Consider the following 21,945-nt stretch of genomic DNA (forward strand, 5'->3'; position numbering starts at 1 on the left):
TGGAGGGATGCAAAAGATGGATTAAAGGAAGCAAGGGAGAAAGGAAAGAAGAAAAGACATGAGGAAAAAAAGAAAAAAGGAACAAGAAAAAAGCAAACAAATGCTGGACATAAGGTGAAAACAGGAAAAAGACAAGAAAGGAAGGAAGGGCATGAAGGAGGAAAGAATTGTTCTCCAAAAAAAGGAAGGAAGAGAAGTGGAAGAAAGAAGAAAAAGCAACAGAAAGAAAAAAAGAAAGAAAGGAGAAGGAAGAAAGGACAATAAATTGAAGGAATAAAGCAAAGAAGTCAGGACACAACCTTTAGATAAAGAGATAAATAATCTATTATATTATTTATCATTCCTAAACTTTAGACAGTAGATTTAACCTCCTTCTCTCTGAGTCCTGACTGTAAACCTGAAGCTGGTTTACAGGAACGTGTCGCTTTAAGACGTCTCTTTCTTCTTCTCTGGTCCTCCAGCCACGGAGGAACTCCTCTGCCATCAAACACCACAGAGTTCTGCAGCCGCCATCTTTCCTCCTGTCTCCTCCGGCTGCTGTTTGCAAGAGATAAGCTCAGCAAAGTGTGTGTGTGTGTGTGTGTCTTTATGTCGACACTGAACACACACCTCCGGAGCTGTGTCATTCATCTCTCCTTAGAGCTGCCCCACCCAGAGAGCCAAGCGGGTGGAGGCGGGCTGCAGCCATGCACTTGATCACCTGTTAGCCTTTAGCAACTTTACTGGGAGCTTTCTACAAAGTGCTAAAATCGCAGGACAATTTTAACCAGGTTATGACAATTTTTTTAATTCTCTACTTAAAGTTAGACTGGATAGGGTTTCTATAGTTTTTAAACCTTCGTTTCATTTCGTGTCCTCCTCCTGTGTTGGGTTGGCTCGTCCTCCTGTTGGCCCGCCAGTTGCCAGGCTGTCTTCACACTCCAACTCTATCCAACTCTTCCTTATGTTTCCTACACGCTTTGTTCTTGGTCTTCACTCTCGAGCCAAACTATGCAATGTTTATATTTTCACACCCACTGTGAATTATAACAGAACACGGTGATTCATATGCGACGATCTGATCATCCAAAAACATTGTGATTCTGAAGATTCAAAACATGGTGTGTATGAACTGATATGTTGTCGGTCCATAAACATGGACGGACAGCACAAACACTAGAGACGCCTTCTAAAAACACACAGCTGCCTGTTTTAATAGTGCAAACACCAAATATAGCTTATTATGCATAAATACTCACAGTGGAAACCATATTAGCAGAAGCTAACAACGACAGTCATCCTTATCGCTGCTTTTGAGGGATTAGCCAATCAGCACAGAGAATTAAAAAAAAAAGCTGACTCCACAAATAGTTGGAATTTCTGCAAATAATTTGTATTTACTTAAAAAGAAAAGTTAAAATTTTTATCAGTAAAAGTTTGATGCTATGCTAGCTAGGCTAATTCGCCATTACTGAGGTAGGTTTCTGTGACGTTTTTTCAATAATAGTTGTTCCCTTATAAGTGCAAATATATGAAAACTGAGTAGACATGCTGCCTTAGCTAACATTAGCAACAACTCAACCCTTGGTAAAATTCTGACAAAATTTCAAACACTGTTGTCTTAGCATGCTTTGTGGGCCCAAAAGTGGCTGTTAAAAATAATAACTGTTTCATATCTACAATCCTGACCATTAGCCACTTGCAGTAGCATTACCATTGTAAATATGCTGAGCTCTCATGAGCAGGTAGTGTTTACCTGGTTTTAAAATACCACTTTGTCCCCTCAGAGAGGCTAACCTCAGCAGGGCTTTATGGTGACACGGAGCGCTAAGCTAGCTGTGCAGCGGTGGGAAATCTATAGTCAGTCTAAATGTCAGTGCCCGGTTTTCCTCCAAGCTCTTTTCTTTAAATTTCTCTCCTGCGTCCTTTAAGCTCTCAAACATTCAGATCCATGCAGATAAAAACACACAGCCTGGCGGCAGAGTAGCTGAAAATTGTAATTTTAGCGCAGCAGCTGTTTTCTTTTTTTTTTTTCTCTCTTTTTTTTCCCCGCCTGCTGTAAAAGCGCCATCCCTCCGGCTCCTTCCTTGCTGCCTCCGCCCTCCGTTTGTCCACATCCACCCGAGCTCCTGCGGATCCGTCCAGAGGCAGCCCATGGCTCAGGAAGTGTCGAGATGTATTCGAGTTATGAGTCTCGATTTTGAACTTTGCGTGAACCGTCACACTGCAACTTGAGAACATTATGTTAAAGCCCAGGACCGGCAGACAAGGAAAGCCTGGCAGCCGCGCAGAGAGAGATGAAGAAGTTCTGACTGTGCAGCTGCGTTCAGGAGGAAAGTGTGCTCCCCGATCACGCGTTGTTCTTTTTTTAGCCTAAACATTTGATTTAAAAGAAGTATAAGAAGCTATAGAAGCTGTCCTTTAATTGCAGCCGTTAGGGTGTTGATGGAATCAGTCTGGTTGCTGGTGACCAGCAGGATGTTTGCAGCTCCAGATCCGCCTCACCTCTTTCACATTCATTTAACGATCCCACAGATGCCTAATTGTTTCCCTAATGATGCCGAGTCTAATGGGACTGTTTTTGCTCTTCATTTGATAGTGTTGGCCCAGTAATTAGACTGCACCTCACTTCATTAAACAGCAGGAGGGGAGTGGGGGGGGGGGATGTTTAGGCCTCGGTGGCGAATGCAACAGAAACACACCGAGACCCGACAACAGGAAGCAGCTTCTCACCCAGAAGGCGGAGCCTCTCTCTGTGTCTACGACGTCACACGGCGTTTACGTCCTGGAAGACACACGGGGCCCATTTCACCGCTCATTAAAAAAACGCTTCGCTGCAGATAAGACTCTCAAGCAGCCGTCCTGAATGCAGATGTCTCCCAAAGGAATCAAAGACTTGATGTGGAACCAGAACCCGTCTAATTCCTGGACGGCTTGATCAGTGGATGTTGGGGGTCAAATCTCCAATTCACTCAGTAAAGAGTGAGTAAATATTCTGACGTCACTGTCTGAGTTGGAAGACTTCAATAAATAAATCAGACATGTTCTGTTGTTACTGTGGCATTTAGTTAATAGATAAATAGATCAATTTAACTGATCAAAATTAAAAAATGGTGAATGAAACATCTGGTTTCAACTATGAATACAATCTAATATATTAAAATATGAAAATGAAATAGAAATGAAGAACTGAATAATAGAATAAGGCATGAAAACTACCAGAATATATAAAATAAAAGGTTGTTAGCATTAGCATGCTACCTTAGCATGTTTGCTTGTTTCTAAACTGAGATTTAACAATAATTGTCTAAATCTGAAAATTTATTTGATCATTTAGGAAAATAAAATGTCACAGTTTGTTAGCATCATCGAGTTCAGTTGGTGTAGTTAATAAATCATTAAATTAATCTAATATTAAAAATTAAACCTATGAAGAACACAAGAAGCCACAAATAAAACAAAATTCGAGAAACAATATTAAAATGAAAGCATTTGGAGACAACTAAAGTAGCAAAGTAATACAAGATGCAGACTATATAAAAAAGAAAAAAACATTTTGAAAATGTTTTTCAGGCAAATTCAAACATTTGTGGAAAAAGAAAAAAAGATTATAAAATAATTAAGTTAAATAAACCACTCAAAATATAAATTAATATGGAAAATCTGACAAAATGACTAAAAAGTAAGAGTTGATTCCTCTAAGCAAAAATCTGCACCCTAAAATGTTCATTATGTTATTAAATATATGAATGGTAAATGAGTGCATCAGAGCTGCTGGCCAGCAGCTGGTCTCTGTCCATGGTGCTGAACACACAGCTCCCCTCTCAGCCTGATCTCCCTCACAGCGACACAGAACACACACTCCTACCTTCAGGAAGGACAGGTTGCGATTTCGGTCGATGCTGGTGATCTCCAGGTTTCCCATGACGACCTCACAGTTCTCGTAGAGCTTCCTCAGGGTGCGGTACTGCTGGTCCAGGTCAGACAGTGTGCTCAGCTTGTTCTCCGTACCCGGGCAGACTGGACACAAACGCACAGAACCAGGGACAAGGTTGAGATGACAAGATTTACTTGAAATAGTAAATATATATATAATTAAACTCATGGTTATATAAATGTGAGAAATGATCCAAACTAAACTAAACACGTTTTGCTGTGCGAACATGAAATAAAGATTTGGAACAAATGAGGAGGCCAGAGAGCAAGAACAAGTTCTGAATGGTGCCAACATTAGACAACAAGGGAGACAGGACAGATGGGACCCGAAGGACGGATGGGACCCAACATACAGGTGGGACCTAATGGATGGATGGGACCGAGATGATGGAAGGGACCCAAGAATTGATAGGACCCAGTGGACAGATGGGACCCAGCAGACGGATGAGTCCCAGCGGACTAATGGGACCCAGAGAATGGATGGGACCCAAAGGGCAGACAGAACCCAGTGGACAGATGGTTCCCAGAGAATGAATGGGACCCAGCAGACAGATTCCGTGCCCTTCAGTTTGCCTGTGGGACCGCCGAATGGTTTAATCAAAGTTTCTCAGATTGTGTTGATTGACCTTTTCAGGGGTTTCCTCTGTGATACTTCACTGATGGGATTCCAGAACTTTGAGAGTTCTGGAGATGGAGATGCATTAAGGAGACGGAGCCTCTGCTTTACCGAGGATCGTTAGTTGCTTCGCCTTCATATAGGAGGACCTGGTGACTGTAAACTGGATCTTGTCCAGGATTATTTAGGCCAAAATAAAACATTTATGAATCACAAATCTGACGTGTGTGGTGGTTGTGAAGTGGTGAGGAGAGACGCAGAGGCCCAGGTTGTGATAAAGATGATAATAGATTTAATGAAGAAAGCTCAACAGTCCAGAACAGGCGGCACAGCAGAGTTAGCACACAGCTAATTACCGGTAGCAACTGAAAAACTAAGGACTGAAAAAGAGAGCTAAACCAACACAGGACTTTACAGTTCTACTGTGATGGCAGGCAGACAAACGACATACATTTGACAAGGACCCAACAAGAGACAGAGACAACAGGTGGACTTAAATACAGGGAGGATAATCAGGTAACTAGACACACCTGGGATCAATCAACGGGGAAGACGGAGAGACAACAGAGACCCACAGGACAGAAACTGAACACAGAAAACCTTTAAAAATAAATACACAGAAACACGGATCATGACAAAATCGCTTTTTATTCATATTATGTGATGTTATAACTTAAACAGGATTTTTTTTTAAATTAACCGTTAGCCTTCACATTCAGAGTGAAAGCAGATAAATGCTTAAAAATATGTTTGACTTTTTAAACTGGATTCCAAAATAAATCAACCTTTTAAGAAACATTCAGATTCATTGAGTAGATTATGGAACACTCCCTGACCCACATTTCCCTAAAAACTTTTTCGTGCTAAATAATCCACGCCAGAAAACGTTGAATTGAACAGAAAATCAGATTTTCTTGATTATTCGAAGAGAAAAAAGTGAAGAAATGCAGTGGCCTGTCCTCTGCAGCGCTGCTGATGAATGAAAGACGTTTGTCAGATGCAGCAGCTACCTCTGTAATTAGTTCCTCCTGTTTCCAGCCCTTATGGGTCCCCCCTCAACCCAGAGACCATCTGCTTGGTTCAGTGTGTGTGTGTACGTGTGCGTGTGTGTGTGTGTGTGCGTGTGACTGCTCTGACTCAAACGGCCCATTAAAGTTTGTCAGTGGTTCAACTTTCTCTAAACGCAACGTGTCGTTTTACAGTGTACAAACTGAGGCACTGGGACGTGTTTATTTTTTTATTTATTTTTATTTTCTCCAGGTTTTCATATTTATCTCCACTAACAGCTGAAAAATATTCTGCCTGTTCATGAGCTTGAAAAACATATTCAGTTTTATGAGAGTTTCCAGTTTTTTAGGATTAAAAACCCGTTTCATATCAGAATCAAATGTTTGAAGGCAATTATTGTTGCATAAAATAAAGACAAAAATTGTTTAATGTAACTTTTTAGATTAAATGAGTTTAAAATCAGTAATTTCATCCTGTTTTGTAGTGATGACAGTTCTATTGTTTCATTATCTCGCAATAAGAGTAATTTTCTTCTGATTATGTTTTGGGTTTCACGTGATTTAAAAGTAATTTACTTTAATATCTGAATATGTCAACGGATATTTGTTCTAATAAAGATTTAATTGTTTCATTTTCAAGCTAATGAATGATATTTTTTATGATTAAAGTTTCATTATCTCACCATTAGGCTTGTTTTGTGCTGATTTAAACATGAAATTATTTAATTATGTTGTATTTATTACATCATTCTGTATCAGCAAACGTCCTGTAATCATAATCATAAAGATATTTTAATTTATTTTCAAGGCAACACATTAGTATATTATTATTTTCACTAATAAAAACTGTAATTATAATTCAATGTAGAGTTTGTTTACATTTCATAATATGCAATATTTCAAATTTTTTTGTGTTAAAGTAATATTGTGATTATTCAGTTTTGACATCATATTAAGATAAAGGCTAATTTAATTTGGTCATGTTTTTAAGTCTCCTCAAATCTTCCCATTTTATTGACATAATTATGATTTTTTTTTTTATTTAATCATCTCAACACATTGAAGACATTTTTGCGGAGATAAATTATTTACCGTATTATTTAATCCTAATAAAGCTTATATTGGTATTTCTGTCATATTAATAATTTCTCTGTCAGTCTTTTTTGTGGTTTTTGATTCATTTTTTGATTGTTGTGAGATAAATTTCCTTTGAATATTATCTAGAATCTGCACAAAACATCCTGATACATTTTAATACATATTCGGTATATATTTTTATTTTATTAACCCCTGGATGACTGAGCTTGAATAAATCATGCAAACTTTATCTCATTATTTTGAGGTAAATTTTGTAATGTAAATATTAATTTCATTATCTCATCTGCAATGTTTGTTTTTTCCCCTAATCATTTATCAGATATTTTTTCATTGCACTTTGAAAAAAAACACTGTATAAAAACATCAAAAGAAAAAATACTTTTTTTTTTTAAAGCATTGATCTTATATTAATAAGAAAGCAACACAGTTCCTTCTTCATAAGAGGTCCAGACAGCCACATGGGAAACGGATTGAAGCTCAAAATATGACAAGGAAGGAAGAACATCTATCATTGTCGTGCGCTAACATGACGGAGGTATGCTTGAGTTAGCTCAGGAAAACATAAACATATTTCATCATTTGATCGTATGAAAAGCTCGTCCTTTAGTTGTTGTTTTTTTTCAGACAGCTTCACGTTTCATTGCAAGTTATACGCAGATGAAATGTCAATAATATCAGCCAAAAACCTGCATTTTATTGAAAAAAAAGCAAAGTTGTGATGTTTTCACATTTATATTCTCTTTGAAAGAGCTTGTTGGTCAGGGTGATTCGTCATGTTTTCTTTAGGCAGCATTAAAGGAGAATAAAGAAGCTGCTGTTCGTAATTCAGATGGGATTTCAGCAGCTTGACATTAATTCCTTTCCTCTTCTCACAGCGTTCTGAACATATTCAAGGCTCAGTCGGTTTAAAACGCTCAGAATGCAGTTAAACACCTGGCCTCTCCGAAAGGCACAACATGTCAACATTCTGAATTCATGTGCATTTCACAGACGTACACTTTACCTCAAATGTGAACAAAAATCAGCATCACATCATACCATCATTTATTCTTATATTAAAAACCATTTAGGCTACTCTCCACTGCAGTATCCATTAGTTTAGGTAATGATTTATTCAGTTTTGTAACCACAAATAGAGTCAATCTGTAATTTAAAACAATATAGCTATTAGTTTGTTAGCTAGCGTGAGCGTTTTTGCTCAAATTGTTCGTAGCATACAAGAAAGAGTGAGATGTTAGCTTACAAGCTAGTGATAGTTATTATGCTAACATTCAAATTATTGTCGTCATACTGGTTAATGTTAGCATGCAAGCTAATGTTAGCATTTAGCTAATATTTTAACATATTCTCAGCTTAAAGCTAAAGTTTTACAGACGAAATTAAGTTAATGCGAATCAACAAGCAATTGTTAGCGTTTTCAATAGCATTATTGTTTTAGCTAATTGTTGCTAACAATTTGTAAATATAGTCTGTTGAGTAAGTTAATGTTGGCCAACTTGCTTGTGTTAGCACGCAGGATAATCTTACCATTTTGGCTAACTAATGAAATGCATTTTGATTTTTGCAACACCGTCTCCATGTGAATTTACATATTATACATGGTTTGAAAGCTCAGAATCTTGAGATTCCAGTGATGTAAGTCAGTCAAGGATACAATCATAACTGTAGAAATAGTAAACGGGTTTGTCTAACCATATGTAATGTAAAATAATTTCCAACTAATCTTTTAAACCTTGAAGAATATATTTTTACAACCAAAAACATCAGATTATTGTTCTCCAGTAATAGTATATACATATTTAAATATGTAAAGAAAACTTGTTGATTAAATAAAGTAATTTTAAACCTATAATCTAACTTAGAATATGTGGTATAACTTTAAAACTGATCTTCAGGAACTTTTTCCTCTCATCTGACTGAGAGCTCCAGCTATTTTGCAAAAAGAGCAAAAAAAAAAAGGAGTCAGTTTCTGGATGATTAAAACTGGCAGATGTATTTCAAAAGCTCCACCAGAAGACAACTTATTCGGAAAAGTTTTGACGATTTCATTTGCTTGCCTTCGATTTTGCAACAGCATGTTTATTTATTTTTTTATTTTGCCTGAGAGAAAGACGCAGAGACAAGTTGAAGCTTTTCTTACTCCGTTCTGCCGATTCTGTCAAACATCTGAACCATTTCAATGATCTCAGACAAATCAGTATTTAAAAATCAATCTTTGCTCTTAGTTGTTCAAATGATGTAATACCCGGGAACCTGTTAAACCCGCGTTGGTGACCTTTTAATACCCAATCATGACCTTATATGTGTTAACCTAACAGAGTGTGAGATGTTCTGATGAATGTTGTCTCTGTTTCAGTTAGAAAGGAGAGCCACTGCCGAGCTGAACTTGGTCCCACATTGAACCACATTGAAAGCTCATAAACTCCCATATTGCTTTATGGATTGTTGGCTCGGCGAAGATGAGCGGCTCCGTCCGCTCGATGAGCCGCGGTGCTGCCGCTGCTGCTGGTGCTGCTGCAGGGTGTTTGGGACAGGAAGGCAGGAAATATAAAAAAAAAAAAAAAAAGGACCTGGACAATGGTGATAAATGAGATCTGCTGACCACACACAAACAGAGAGGCGAGTTATGAAACACGTCCAAACACGACAGGAAGTCCAAAATAAAAGAAAAGAGTCCGATCAATACGTGCGTGTGCATGAGGATTTATTTTTCTATCTGTGTGCGGAGATGAAAGGTTAGCAGGCTTCTGTAATAATCTGTTATTAAAACCTAAAACTGAGTGTGAGTGTGTGTGTGTGTGTGTCGGCTTATGTCTGTGTGTCCTTATAAAACATCACTGGGGAGAGGTGAAAAGTGAGGGGAAAACTGCTCTGAAAAGCCAATATCAGACACATATACACACACACACACACGCACACACACACCCCGATTTGGGGTGAGACAGCAAGGTGAAGCCAAGCAAAGAAATAAATCGAAATAGAATGAAGCAAGACAAAGAGAGAAAGACAACCTTGTGTGTGGGAGACATTAGCATTCACAGCGGCTCTCTGTACTGTAAACGCTCTTCCACAGAGGCCACATCCATCTGACGCAGCTCTGCCCAACTTCTTGTTCCTGCTCTGCTCAGACATCACTTCCTGTTCCACGTGGTTCATTCATTAGCTCGGTGTGGTGCAGGTCGGTGAACTCAAGAGTTTTTTTTTTCTTTTTTTTTTTCTGGTATTCCTAGAGATTTTTGTGCCGGGAAGCTTCTCCAGCAGACGTGTCTCCAGGTCTGGGTGACTAAATATTAGCCGACATGAGATCTGGGCTCAATTCCAGCCCAGAAACTCTAAAGAAGCGACTTTGTGCAGAGATAATTCAATCTATTTGTTACTTAAACTGCAGGGAAAACGTCCCAAGTGTCTGAGTGATAAACAGCCGGCATGCTGCTAAAGTTTGCAGCAATGAGTTTTTAGCAGCACAAAGGCCAGACGTCTACAGACGCTGTTTCCTAATCTGCTCCTGGGAGGGACGGGACATTTCCCCGCTCTGATGCAACGCGTTGCTGCAGACAGCAACGCGCCACAGTCTGCTGCGGCGCGTAGATCTGAACGGAGGTTTGTTGAGATAATGTGTGATCTGGGAGGAACATGACTGGAGTGAAATGGCAGAAGTCCCATCGAAGCAGGAGACATTTAATTACTTTTTTATTATTACAAAACTGACTTTACGACACAACAAACAGTCTGACGTTCCCGGATAACTTTATTCAGAAAATCACCTTTCACTCGGGCTTTACATTATTCAAATTCACAAGGGAATACATTAGGTTTATATATTACATTTTATTAAGCTTGTCATTTTAAATTCACATACATTTTAAATATATATTTTTTTCTATTTCACTCCTCCTACCTCCCAAACCATAACATGTATACTAATTTACTTTAATATTAGTTGTTTTGTCACTAGAAAAAAACTGACAAAAAAATAAATAAATAAAACTGTTTAATTGCAGAAATGAAGAATAACGTGCAGGTATCCAATAGTTTAGGGTCCAAGACCAGTTTAAGTTCTTAAAGGAACATGCTAGAAAATGTGTTTATTGTACACTAACACATCTCAATGAGCTCAGTATCACTACTGCTGTAATTAATTCAAAAACAAACTCATATGCATCTACTACAGACTAATATCATTCAGTGAAATGACTAACACTCTAAGAATATTCCATATAATACAGCCGGGTGAGCACATTATTCTAACGATTTTTCCTTTCACCAAACTTTCTATTATTATGCTTGACTACAGCACAATGGACATGCATTCATCGGCCACAATAATCAGAATTAGCATTAGTGTTGAAACACATGTCTCTGTGTAATGAATGTGTAAAATATGAGGTTTTTTGAAAGAATTAGCCTCCAAGATGAAATGCTGCCTTTGAGTGTTCTACTAGCCTAGCTCAGCTCAGCAAGCATCTTACATCTAATATAGTTATGAATTTCTAAAAGGTATTCATAATGTTATTGGATCAGATGGTTAACATCTCCCTCATTTCCAGATCGGTTTCTCTTTCTGAGAAGTCACTTTGGATGAGTTACTGATAAGTTTTCAATAGCGTCTTAATTATTAGTTTAATCATAAGGCAGAGGGGTTTGTACAGCACTTCATTTAATATACAAGTTGAAGGAATTAAGTTGGGGGAGAGGGAGAAAGCAGAAAACATAGCATTTTATGCATAACAGCAGTTTGTTTGAGTTTGTTAGCCTGCTGCTAACAGACATGCTAACAGCCTTTCAGTCTGAACAACATCACACCAAAGCCCCTCAAGCCTCATGTTGGACCCCCAGCTCAACAGTAATTAATGTGATCTTTGGGTGAATTAACAGATTTTTATCAAATATGTGGAGCAGGTGATTCATTAAGATCATTTCTTCTACATTCACAGAAAGGTTTTCGTAGTGACCTGGCGGGTCAGAACAAAGCACCATTAAATTATTACCATTGGCAAAGCAAAAAAAAAGAAGAACGACGAAACAAACATTTATGTTATATGCAAATAAAGTAAAATGTTATGTTATGATAAAATCAAACACTTCATTCTATGGTGTCCAAATGTTTTGCCAAATGGCCCAACATCATCAAATCAAGATGATCGTTTGCTATGATTATTTTGTACCATGTAACATTTACCATTTTAAAAAGATTTTTATTTACCAATGAAATTGAGGCACTGTTAAAAAAAAAAAAGTCTCCATGTGCATCAGTAGGCTGTGCTGTGGTGCTAAATATGAACCATGGATGGGTGGCGAATGGCCCCTAAACCGCAGTTTGGACACACTTTGCTTAAAAGACCTGAACACCTAGCATGACACTTTACATGCTATGCTAGGAGTTGCAGTGCTTACAATAAAAAAAAAGACATACATGGATGTACTATGGATTGGTCTTTAATGTGATTCCATTCCTGTTGAAATCACATTCAATTTAGGTTAAAAGAAGAAGCTTAGCTAGTTATCATGCAGTACTAGCAGCACAATTTGAAAGAAAGTGTAATTATTATGTGTCCTATTAAACTGCAAAATAATTCAGCCACAGAAATACATTTAACGATTATTACATAACCAGCTGCTAATGAATTTAAATGACTCCATTTAAGTCGTGCTAATTTGTCCAAACTCCAGACTTTGGGGTCGTGCTGTTTAATAGAGTTGAGAACAGAATAATGGAGTTGAAGAAGTCAGCAGTTACTGCACTCCACTAAACTTCTCCCTTAATGTTACACACTTTGGTCTGCAAGGCGATATTTGAAAATAGAGGGAAGTAAATGGATACCTGGATCCACTTTTGTGTAATACTAGCTTCAAAATCTACATTTTATTCATGCTGTTTTAGGTTGTCAATCTTGATTAAAGAACTTTTCCGAGCTGAAAACAATACAGGAGAAACAACCTTGTAGATATATGAAAGTACAATACAGAGTCGATAATCCTTTGTTTTAATGCACACCGACACTCTGAAGGCAAACACATTCTGACTCACAACACCCACAGAAAATACTAACTGGATCCTCTTAAGCCCAGCGTGTCTGCCTCAAAGATTTCCCGCTCGGAGACGCAGTTCCACCAAAAGGGAAGTTCCAGTCCATCCCATGGTGCCATCCACTCCCTCTCAGCCTGCTAAGCTCCCACCAGGCTGGCTTCAAACAGCTGGAATTACTCACAGGTCCGGCAGCCTTCTATCGCCATCATCTTCATCACCGCCTGGCGGCTGCGAGGCGGTTCTGATGAGGCAGCAAGCGCAGCTTAACGGCTCACAGGAGCTCACGCTGGCCCAAATCGTGACTTTTATCCCAAAATTAGAAACACACAAGAAGCAAATTACCTCCGATTACAGAAACCACTGATACTGAAAATTAAACTCCTGTCTAGCAGCTTTTCAGCCAGACAATGAGGTTCTTTGTTAATAACACGGTTAACGGTTAATTATGAGTCTTAAATGTGGACTTGTAAATTCCCACAGCTGGCCAGGATGAATAATGTTTACGTTTTCAAACGTAAACATTTTAAATCCTACAACTATTAACATTAGCTGACTTTAGCAAATACTCTTCCTATATAAAGCCGTTATATAAAGAGACCCGTTTATGTTGCATAATTTGCTAAACATAATATCAGACAGCAGAAACAAAACATAGAAAATGTTTAAAAGTACAGCTTACCAGTGGTTACATTGTACTGTAACTATGTTCAGCGGAGTCATCAAAGCATTAGTTAAACAGTTAATGAAATATTTTAGTTGGAAAGTGTTAAAATTTGATTTTCCAAATGAAAAAAATCCTCGTAAATTCACCACTTTTATTTATAACCTAAAAACTTCCACACAAAAAAAATCAAATAAACCTTTCTGGTCTTCCCCTTATTTTGACACTAAATTTTTCTTTTTTAACTGCATTCTTTTAATTTGACATAGTTTTACCTTTCTACTACCATTAAAATATGAACAGTGTTTTTATTATGAACTGGTTCTAACTGAGGATGTTTACAGCTCATAATCTCAGTAGCAGGACAGACTTGGACCCCTGTCATAACTGCTCACTGATCCAGTTACGTTTGTTAACATTACAGTACTGGTTCCATGGCAGCTTACATAAATGTCATGTTAGCGTTTGTGATTGCATGCCAAAAAGATCATTTTGTTCTAATTGTTATTGCCAGTTTAACCACAGCCCTTTGCTAGAAACCTGTTGAGGTCAGGAAGCTGGACTGCCTGCTGATAAAACACATTGATGCGAATTGATGCCTGGCAGATAGAAAACACACTGGGAAGTGGGAAGCTGTTTGACATGAGGGAGGCTGACAAGTGGCTGATTGAGGCTTGATAAAAATAAAGAAGAGGAGACAAGATGGGGAGGAGGAAACTGCTAAAGAAGCAGCTGGAGTAGGGGAACTCTGACCTCGCTTTTGAGCAAGGGAAGTTGAAGTTTGGAAGCGCTTTTAAACTTTGCTATTAGATTTATCGGAATGCAAATTCCACGTGTTTGCTTCAGCAACACAATAGTTTTACCCATCTGAGCTTCCGCTGTCAAGCTGTAGCTGCTTGGCTGATCTGAGGCCAGTGAGTCATGTGACCTTTAGAAAACTGCCTGTCATTCCCACCAAACCATCCAGCAGCCGACTAAAACCTGGAGCTGCTCCAGCACAGCGCCCAGCGTTTCTAAGCAGGTGTGAGGAACATCACCAGGCACGCTGACACACGTGTGTGTATGCGTGTATGAAGCAGGGTCATTTGTGCAGCAGATGTGTGCGTGTATATGTGTGTGTGTGTCTGACACAGGTTTAATGACTCGTCTCAGCCAATTTTCAGCCGGTGGCTTCTCTTTGTGGGGAAATGAAGTTTGCAGTTAATGTAGCACAGAAGGACTGCCTCTGATCTCAACACACACACACACACACGCACGCACACGCACACACACACAGGATGATTGCGTGTGTGTGAGTGTGTGTGTGAGTGTCAGTTCCAGTGTGTTAGCTCCAAGCTGAATATTAGTAGGAGCCATATGGGAGAAATGATTGTGAAGGAAGGTTGGAGGACATTTACGCTGCAAGGCATCCATGTTTCCATGTGAGGACGCTGGAGAGCGTCGCTGTGTTTGATTGGGCCTCTTCAAGTCTGCTCAACTACACTTTATAAATCACTCTGAGGTGTGTGTGTGTGTTTCTCTACAGCGTGCAGGAGTCACCATTATTCCAAACACAGCTGTTGGGTTTGAGTTGTGTTCACAAACACGGGATGCCAGAATGAAAATGAAACACACACACGCACACACACACACAGATGTTTCCGGCGCTCGCTCAGATGTGACAGACATGGCAGCGAAAATCAGCCAATGATCATTAAAACACAGAGAAATGTCACAGGACTCAGCGAAACAGCAAGCAAAACATTTAGAGTCTTTAAATACAACAGGAAGTGAAACATTTTAAGAAATTAAACAGCCAACAAAATACTAATAAAAAAGAAACTATTTAGATGGGATATTTTTCTAAAAAGATGTTTCCAAAATGAAAAGAAAGTTTAATCTGAGAGGTGTATCCAAGAAAAATCTCAAACATCCTGCTGCAAGTTCAGATCAATTCAAGCCCAGAGTCAAATCTTTCATCTGAAATACAAGAGAAGTCTCAAGTTTTCTAAGGCAAACCTGAGTAAAAGTTAAATCCTAAAGAAGATGAGGACGGGTCAGGTTTTCATCTTCTGAGTGGAAAGTCAAAGAAAATTCAGAATCTTTTAATGTCAGCTACAATTCAAGTCTGAATTCTTGTTGAAGTGAAGTTTCAAGTCGTTCCCTCCAAGTCCAAGAAAAGTCTCAATTTTCTGAATGAAAAAAACAATTCCATAAAAATGTCTTATGTTCCGGAAAAAATTAAGATAATGATCCGTTTCTCTGATTTTACTATTTATAGGTATATGTTTGAGTAAAATGAACATTGTTCTTTTTATTGACATGACAACATGTCAATTCCAAGCAAACATTTACAATTTATTTGCAGAAAATGAGAAATGGTCAAAATAATGAAAAGATGCAGCACTTTCAGACCTCACATAATGCAAAGAAAACAAGTTTATATTCATGTAGAAACAACAATACTAGTGTTTTAACTCAGGAAGAGTTTAAAAATCAATATGTGGTGAAATAACCAGGAGGCTTTCAGAGCATGTTTTGCAGAGCTATATATTCTAAAACCGACAAGTTCAAGTCAAGACTTGATTCTATAAGAAGCAAGTACAAGTTACATTTTTATTCATTAACAGGATATACTAGTCAAGTCTTAATTCTATGCCACCTCTCCTTTCTTTAGAGGTCAAATCCAAGTCAGATTTTAAATTTCTAATGACTAAAATGGATTCTCACATCAAAATGTTTCCTGTCTGCAGTTGTGATCAGGACTCCAGTTGTACCGTTTACTTTTTTTTTATTATTGTTATTTTTAGATAATTCTAGGTTCTGAATCTGAGTCCATACACAGGGCTTTGGGGTTTGGGGCGTCTCACATTAATTTGGTTTGTAAGCAACGAGCCACAGAGAGGCAAATGAGAACCTCCATGTGAAGGCTTCCATCTAAACGGTGACAGCCTGCGTCTGGGGAGGCTCTTTATTGCTGAGAGAATCTAAAATGTCATTCATCTATCTGTATGATGGGCCGCCTTCCCTCCTTCTGTCCTGCCAACACCTCATTCCACTCCTGTCATCTTTTTCACACTCTTCCTTTTGCACTCCTCATCGTTTTTTTCTATATTTTTTTTTCCCCAGCGTCTCGCTTCTATCACGTTTTTGATGCCACTTTGTCTCCTGATTCGGTCAATGTCCGTTTTCCTGCAAGGTCTTCATCGCTTGCCCCTCCCCCTTTTACCCTTTTACCCTGCTCAGTTCCCCCGGCTGCACTCGCGCTTAAAGGATTATTTTACACTTTTGGATATTGCAGTAATAAAGCCGTATTTTTTATTTTTTTACAGCCCCACATTCAACACAGATACTGTCGAAAATGTGCAGAGCCGAGGCCTCCTTCAACACCCAGCTGAAATAAACTATTTATGTTTCATCCCCCATTCCTATTGTTGTCAAGAGAATATGGACTGGAAGTATTGAGAAAACACTAAAGCTCAATTTCCAAGGGGCCGAGGAAATCTGAAAAATATCAGCTCCAACAGAATCAGGTACTGAGAAACACCAAAATATTAGATTTTAGAGGAATTATAAAAAACTGGTCTAAACTATCTATCTATCTATCTATCTATCTATCTATCTATCTATCTATCTATCTATCTATCTATCTATCTATCTATCTATCTAACTATAAGAAACATTGCCATTTGAAATGTAATAAAGACTGAAACGGAAAGGAGAGCTCAATTAATTAATTTTGATATGAAGCTATGCACTTTAGCTTCCTCTGTTACTGACGCCTTGGTGAAGAGCGCGGCAGGTGTAAGCACATTTCTGCTAATCTGCTAAAGTGCTAATTTTTAATTTTGCACTTCAGATGTTGTAGATGTTAATCAGTGTTCTATGTTCAACACAACTGCAAAATAAAGTATGTCTGATTTAAAAACAAAACAAAAAAGGTCATAAATCTAAGACTTTCAATGAAATGTTGAGAAGGTTCGTCTGATTTTTTTTCTAGAAAAACAACTTGTGGGATGGTCGGAACATCAGAACAGGAAGTCTGACAGAGGCCGTCTCTTTCCCTTAAAGAGAAGATGAAGGCCTTGGCGCAGACAGAGCTGCAGTCTGGCTCTTGACCACGGATTGTAGCTGTAGGCGAAACATTTCAATGGAGACATGGCAACGGCATCAAACAGTGCTGAAGTGGATCCCACGATGGAGACAACCGCTTGGAAAAAAAAAATAAAAAAATGGCGCCAGGACAGTAATAAGAAATACTTTGTTTACTCTGGAGGCCAAGATAGACGCACAGTTGATTTAGTAAAATCGTATGTTGTTCCAAAAAGCTACTTCAGTTGTAGAAATGTCTATTTTTTTTCCCTGTTGCCTTTGCCTGTTAGATCTTTTTAAGTTTACTGTCTTTACTACATAACACTCCTCAAGCCCCCCCACACACACATTCTTTTTCTTTTTGTTTTTAGTTTCACACTCCCCAACCATTAATCTCTGGCAAAATCAATAACCATTTGCTGGCACGCAGGAGCTGAGGGATGTAAATAGCAGAAATCTGACATTCGCAAGATATAAAACAAGAGGCCTTCGATATAATCAACAGTAGTGCCGGTGTCATTCTTCAAACAATCCATAGCCTTATTAAAAAAGGGCGTATAATTTAGCCCCTTGTACTCAACAGAGGGGGGTGTCTGACTATAGTGTCTGATGAGTCAGGAGTTGCACGGCGACCAAAGATGGGTAGATGTGATTGAGGTAAGAACAATGCATGGAGTAATATGCATTAGTGTTTACAGCATTTTCCATTTGTCTTGCACTGTTTACTTCTTCGCTGTTTTAAATTTAATTACAGGGGTTCTTTTGAGTTGATGTGCTTTACCTTGAATAAAATATGATGAAAATCCTATGTGCTCTTAACAAGGTTTTGTCTTCCAAAAAAAAAGGAAAATCGAGTCATTTAAAAAACGTGGTTAAAATCACAGTTAATTCATGATTTAACATTTTACCTTAGTCATTATATCAGAATTTAAAAATATATATTTTTATATATTCAGCTTTATCTGTTAATTTTTTTGTTCTCAATCTATTATACCGCTAAAGTGAATAACATTTTGCTATGATGTGACAAATAGTTTTTGATCCAATGTCTTATGTAAGCACTGCTGTTATAGCTTTCTGTGTTAGCTAGCCATGCTGTAGCGCTAATGCTACATTTTCCATGAAAGAGAGGAAGCTATATATATATATATAGAGAGAGATTGATTTTTAAGCCTGGCCTTTGTTTAGCATTAGCACATATTACAAATTTGCTATTAGCACTTCTACACATCACTTTTTTAGAGAATTGTCTAGTTCTTTGAAGCTGCTGGTGTTAGCTTCTGTTGATTTAAGTTGGTATATTTGTCAGCCACGGTTGGTAGTCTCTTGAGTTCTGAAGATAATTAAGCCAGTTTGTAATTTTTGGCTGGACGTTGGCAGTCGGGTCCACAGAGAGAGTCGCCAGCTGTCTGGCAGACAGAGAAATCAGTCCTCCCATTTTGTCAACTTTTTTTAGAACTTTGTTGCAATTTGTTTACATGCATTTCTCTGAAGAAACAGTAAAGTCATGCAGCCTCAACTGATCAGAAGAGATACACACATAACTGTGTTGAAATGTGAGTAAAAATCAGCTAATAAAGTCAAATATTGATATATTCTCTGTATTATTGTGCATTAGTTGAAGACATTTTGTATTTTTTTATTTATTTTTTTATCTCTGCCACCAGCCAGCCAAGCAGTGAGACGCTCAGCAGGCTCAACCTGCTTTCACATTCATGGAGTGAGGTGGAGGAAAAAAAATTGACCTTTTGGTGCGGCTATCAAACCCGATCAATAATTATGACATTAAATGGGTTATTGCGCTTGGTGCTAAGTGAGTGATGGTTATTGCTCATTGGGGTGCTAATAAACTCTGAGGTCTGTAATACCCTCCTTTCCACAGCTGGCTTGAGCTTAGAGAAAACACATTATACATTATGCTAGCTGGAGACCACGAGAAGCTCTCTGTCCTGTAGTTTTACAGCTAAATTTTGTACTAATTGTACACATAATACGTATAATAAGAGCAGAACTGCACACACATCGAGATAATTTAAATATAGGTGACTTAATAATTTAATCATTACAAAAAGGTTAAACTCCCACCATCTGTTTTCTAACCTTTACGTGCCCATATTAATTCATGACCAAAGCAAATATTCCGCACGAATAATATCTTGCTTTAAAAGGCCTTGTAATAAGTGAGCAGCAACTCTGCCACCTTTTGCATCATTTACTAAACATTGATCTGTAAATATGCAAATGATTTGCGATTCTGCTCGGCTCAATGGCAACAAGACACAAACATGACACATTACAAGCTGCAGGAAGTGGCACAAGCATCTGGGCTGCTAATGAACCACTATGTGAACATTACTTAAACATTACCGAAAGTAAAAGTGTGATGTGTGTTTACGTTTTCTTTGAATAACTATTTTAGCAACATCCTAGATCAACAATTTTCATCATCTGGGAAATAACAGCAGTTTTTTTTAGCTGAGTGTTAGCATAACAGCTAACGTAGCTGTAATGCTCATGAGTTTAAGCATTTCTACTTTTTAGAGAATAATTTATGATTGAACCTAGTTACAGAAATCTCAACATGTTCCCTTTCAATCAAAATTTCGACTTTAATGCTTAAAAAATAAAAGATTCCAGTTGAGTCAGTTCAATGTCTTTCCTCTTCGGACTGCAGGAAAACGTAAATAAACGTGATAAAGAGAATAATATGTAAAATACACCCATCAGGCATAACATTATGACCTCCAAGTTTGAAGTGAATAATGTCGGTTGTCTCTTTATTGTTGTCTGTTGCTTTGAGAGATCCATCTGGCAACATTTTGTCCACAACTGTCCAAGCATCAAGACACACAATGTAATGATGGTCCCAAGTCATCCAGAAACATTTGTAAACTAGTTCAGGTTAAACAACACGGTGAAAGCCTGTGTTCCTGATGGTATACCAAACACTTAAATATTCTTTATGCCCAAGAATGGGAGTTTAAAACGTCCTCTGTGTCAAAAGCAAACATTTTAGGCAATGCCTTTGTCATTTTTTGTAGTTTTCCATTTGGGTGCATGCAGCATCTTTGTTAAGACATCATCCTGACCTTCCTCATTTCCTCCCCCAGCCCGCTCTCCCTCCCACTCTCCCTCCCTCTCATTTGACTTGAAAGCAGGACCTCAAATGCTGAGACTTAATTGCTTTTGACGCTTCGCTGGCAAAGTTAAGAAATGAGCTGCTACGTTTTTTCTTTTTTTGTGGTTTTTGTAAAAGCAGCCGACAGAGTGAAGACGAAGGATCAGTTAGTGATGAGGGGAGATTATGCTTTACTGAAGACATCATTGTACCAAAGTCAGGAGTATTTTACTGCTGTTCTTACTGGCTGTTAAATGAGTATATTTTCTAATGTATTGTTTAAAGGTATATTTTCATCTGGAAAAGTTGGCCAAGATAAGGGAAACATTGTTAGCTAATTCAAGCAAAACAACAAAGTACTAAAAACCCAAACATCATAGTTGAATCTTCAAATGAAGCACAATTCAATGCTTTAATTGCTAATAATTGATCTGCTAATTTCTCAGAGTGCAACATTAATTGGTCATAATTAATTTACTCTATAGGGTTGAGCTATTGACAACATATCGATATTTTGCTCTAAGTTGGTTTGGGAAAGCAGATTTAAAACGGGAAGCTCTAGGGAAAGAGCAGAATTCCTAAATGTGATGGGCTCAGTACCTCCATGATAGATTAATTTTTTTTAGTCCATAGTGGTCAAAGTTGGCCGAAGTGAAGAGCAGGGGGAGAAAAACTGAAAACCTGGCCACCAGATCTGCAGCACACTGAGGATGTTTGGAATGTGCTAAAGAAGTTCCAACTTTTTAATCTGAGTGAACTTTAGGCCCAAAACACAGCTATTGTGTCTGATACACAAGATCCAACACGACAGTCGCTTTACGGACCGCTGGCCTCTCAAGAGCGAGAGAATGTCCCGGAAATCCCGGCAGTGTAAACGCAAACAGAAAGCTGCTGCAACACGAATGCCGTTTCACTCTCTCATTTTTTTTTCTGCACTTCTGAGCTCCTAACATGAGTGAGTAAAAGATTTTAATTTGTATTTTCCTCCGAAGCAGATGGGTCTCACTTGTTCTTTCATCATGACATTTTCATCAGATTTCTGTGAATAGCTCTGACTAAAACCAACCCCGGGTCTGTCTATGACAGACAGTCACAGGGAATTGCTAGGCCTCATTAGCATTAGCATGTTCTAGTTGCTGTGTGCATCATCCTGCCTGATTTTCCATCAGATCAGATTCCAAAACGGTTCAGGCTTTCTGGGTTTAGGACTGGGTTATTGCTTCATGCGATCAGGATTCACCAATCTCCCCGGAAACAGATGAAAGTTTAGACACAATTACTTCACATGGGAAAACATGTGAGAACATGAATAGTCTCAAAGTCCAAAGTTGCGAAGACATTTTTAGCGTGTTCCCTGAAATGTACTTTCTTACCACTTGAGTGTATTCTCAACAATCCACGACTGAACTCAGGATTCCCATTTATGAAAGA

The 21,945-nt window shown here is 38.3% G+C and overlaps 1 protein-coding gene across 3 annotated transcripts in view; it reads right to left on the minus strand.

Annotated features, from left to right (window-relative positions):
* LOC103148684 (receptor tyrosine-protein kinase erbB-4-like) overlaps nt 1-21,945 on the minus strand; it is a 306,643-nt gene that overhangs the window by 124,387 nt on the left and 160,311 nt on the right. For all 3 annotated transcript variants that reach the window (XM_016679417.1, XM_007567561.2, XM_007567560.2), the window contains exon 2: nt 3,848-3,999. In XM_016679417.1, the coding sequence (XP_016534903.1) occupies nt 3,848-3,999 (152 nt within the window). The remainder of the gene's footprint in view (nt 1-3,847; nt 4,000-21,945) is intronic.

The sequence above is a fragment of the Poecilia formosa genome, unplaced genomic scaffold (genome assembly GCF_000485575.1).
Source record: "Poecilia formosa unplaced genomic scaffold, Poecilia_formosa-5.1.2 Scaffold210, whole genome shotgun sequence".
NCBI classification, from domain to species: domain Eukaryota; kingdom Metazoa; phylum Chordata; class Actinopteri; order Cyprinodontiformes; family Poeciliidae; genus Poecilia; species Poecilia formosa.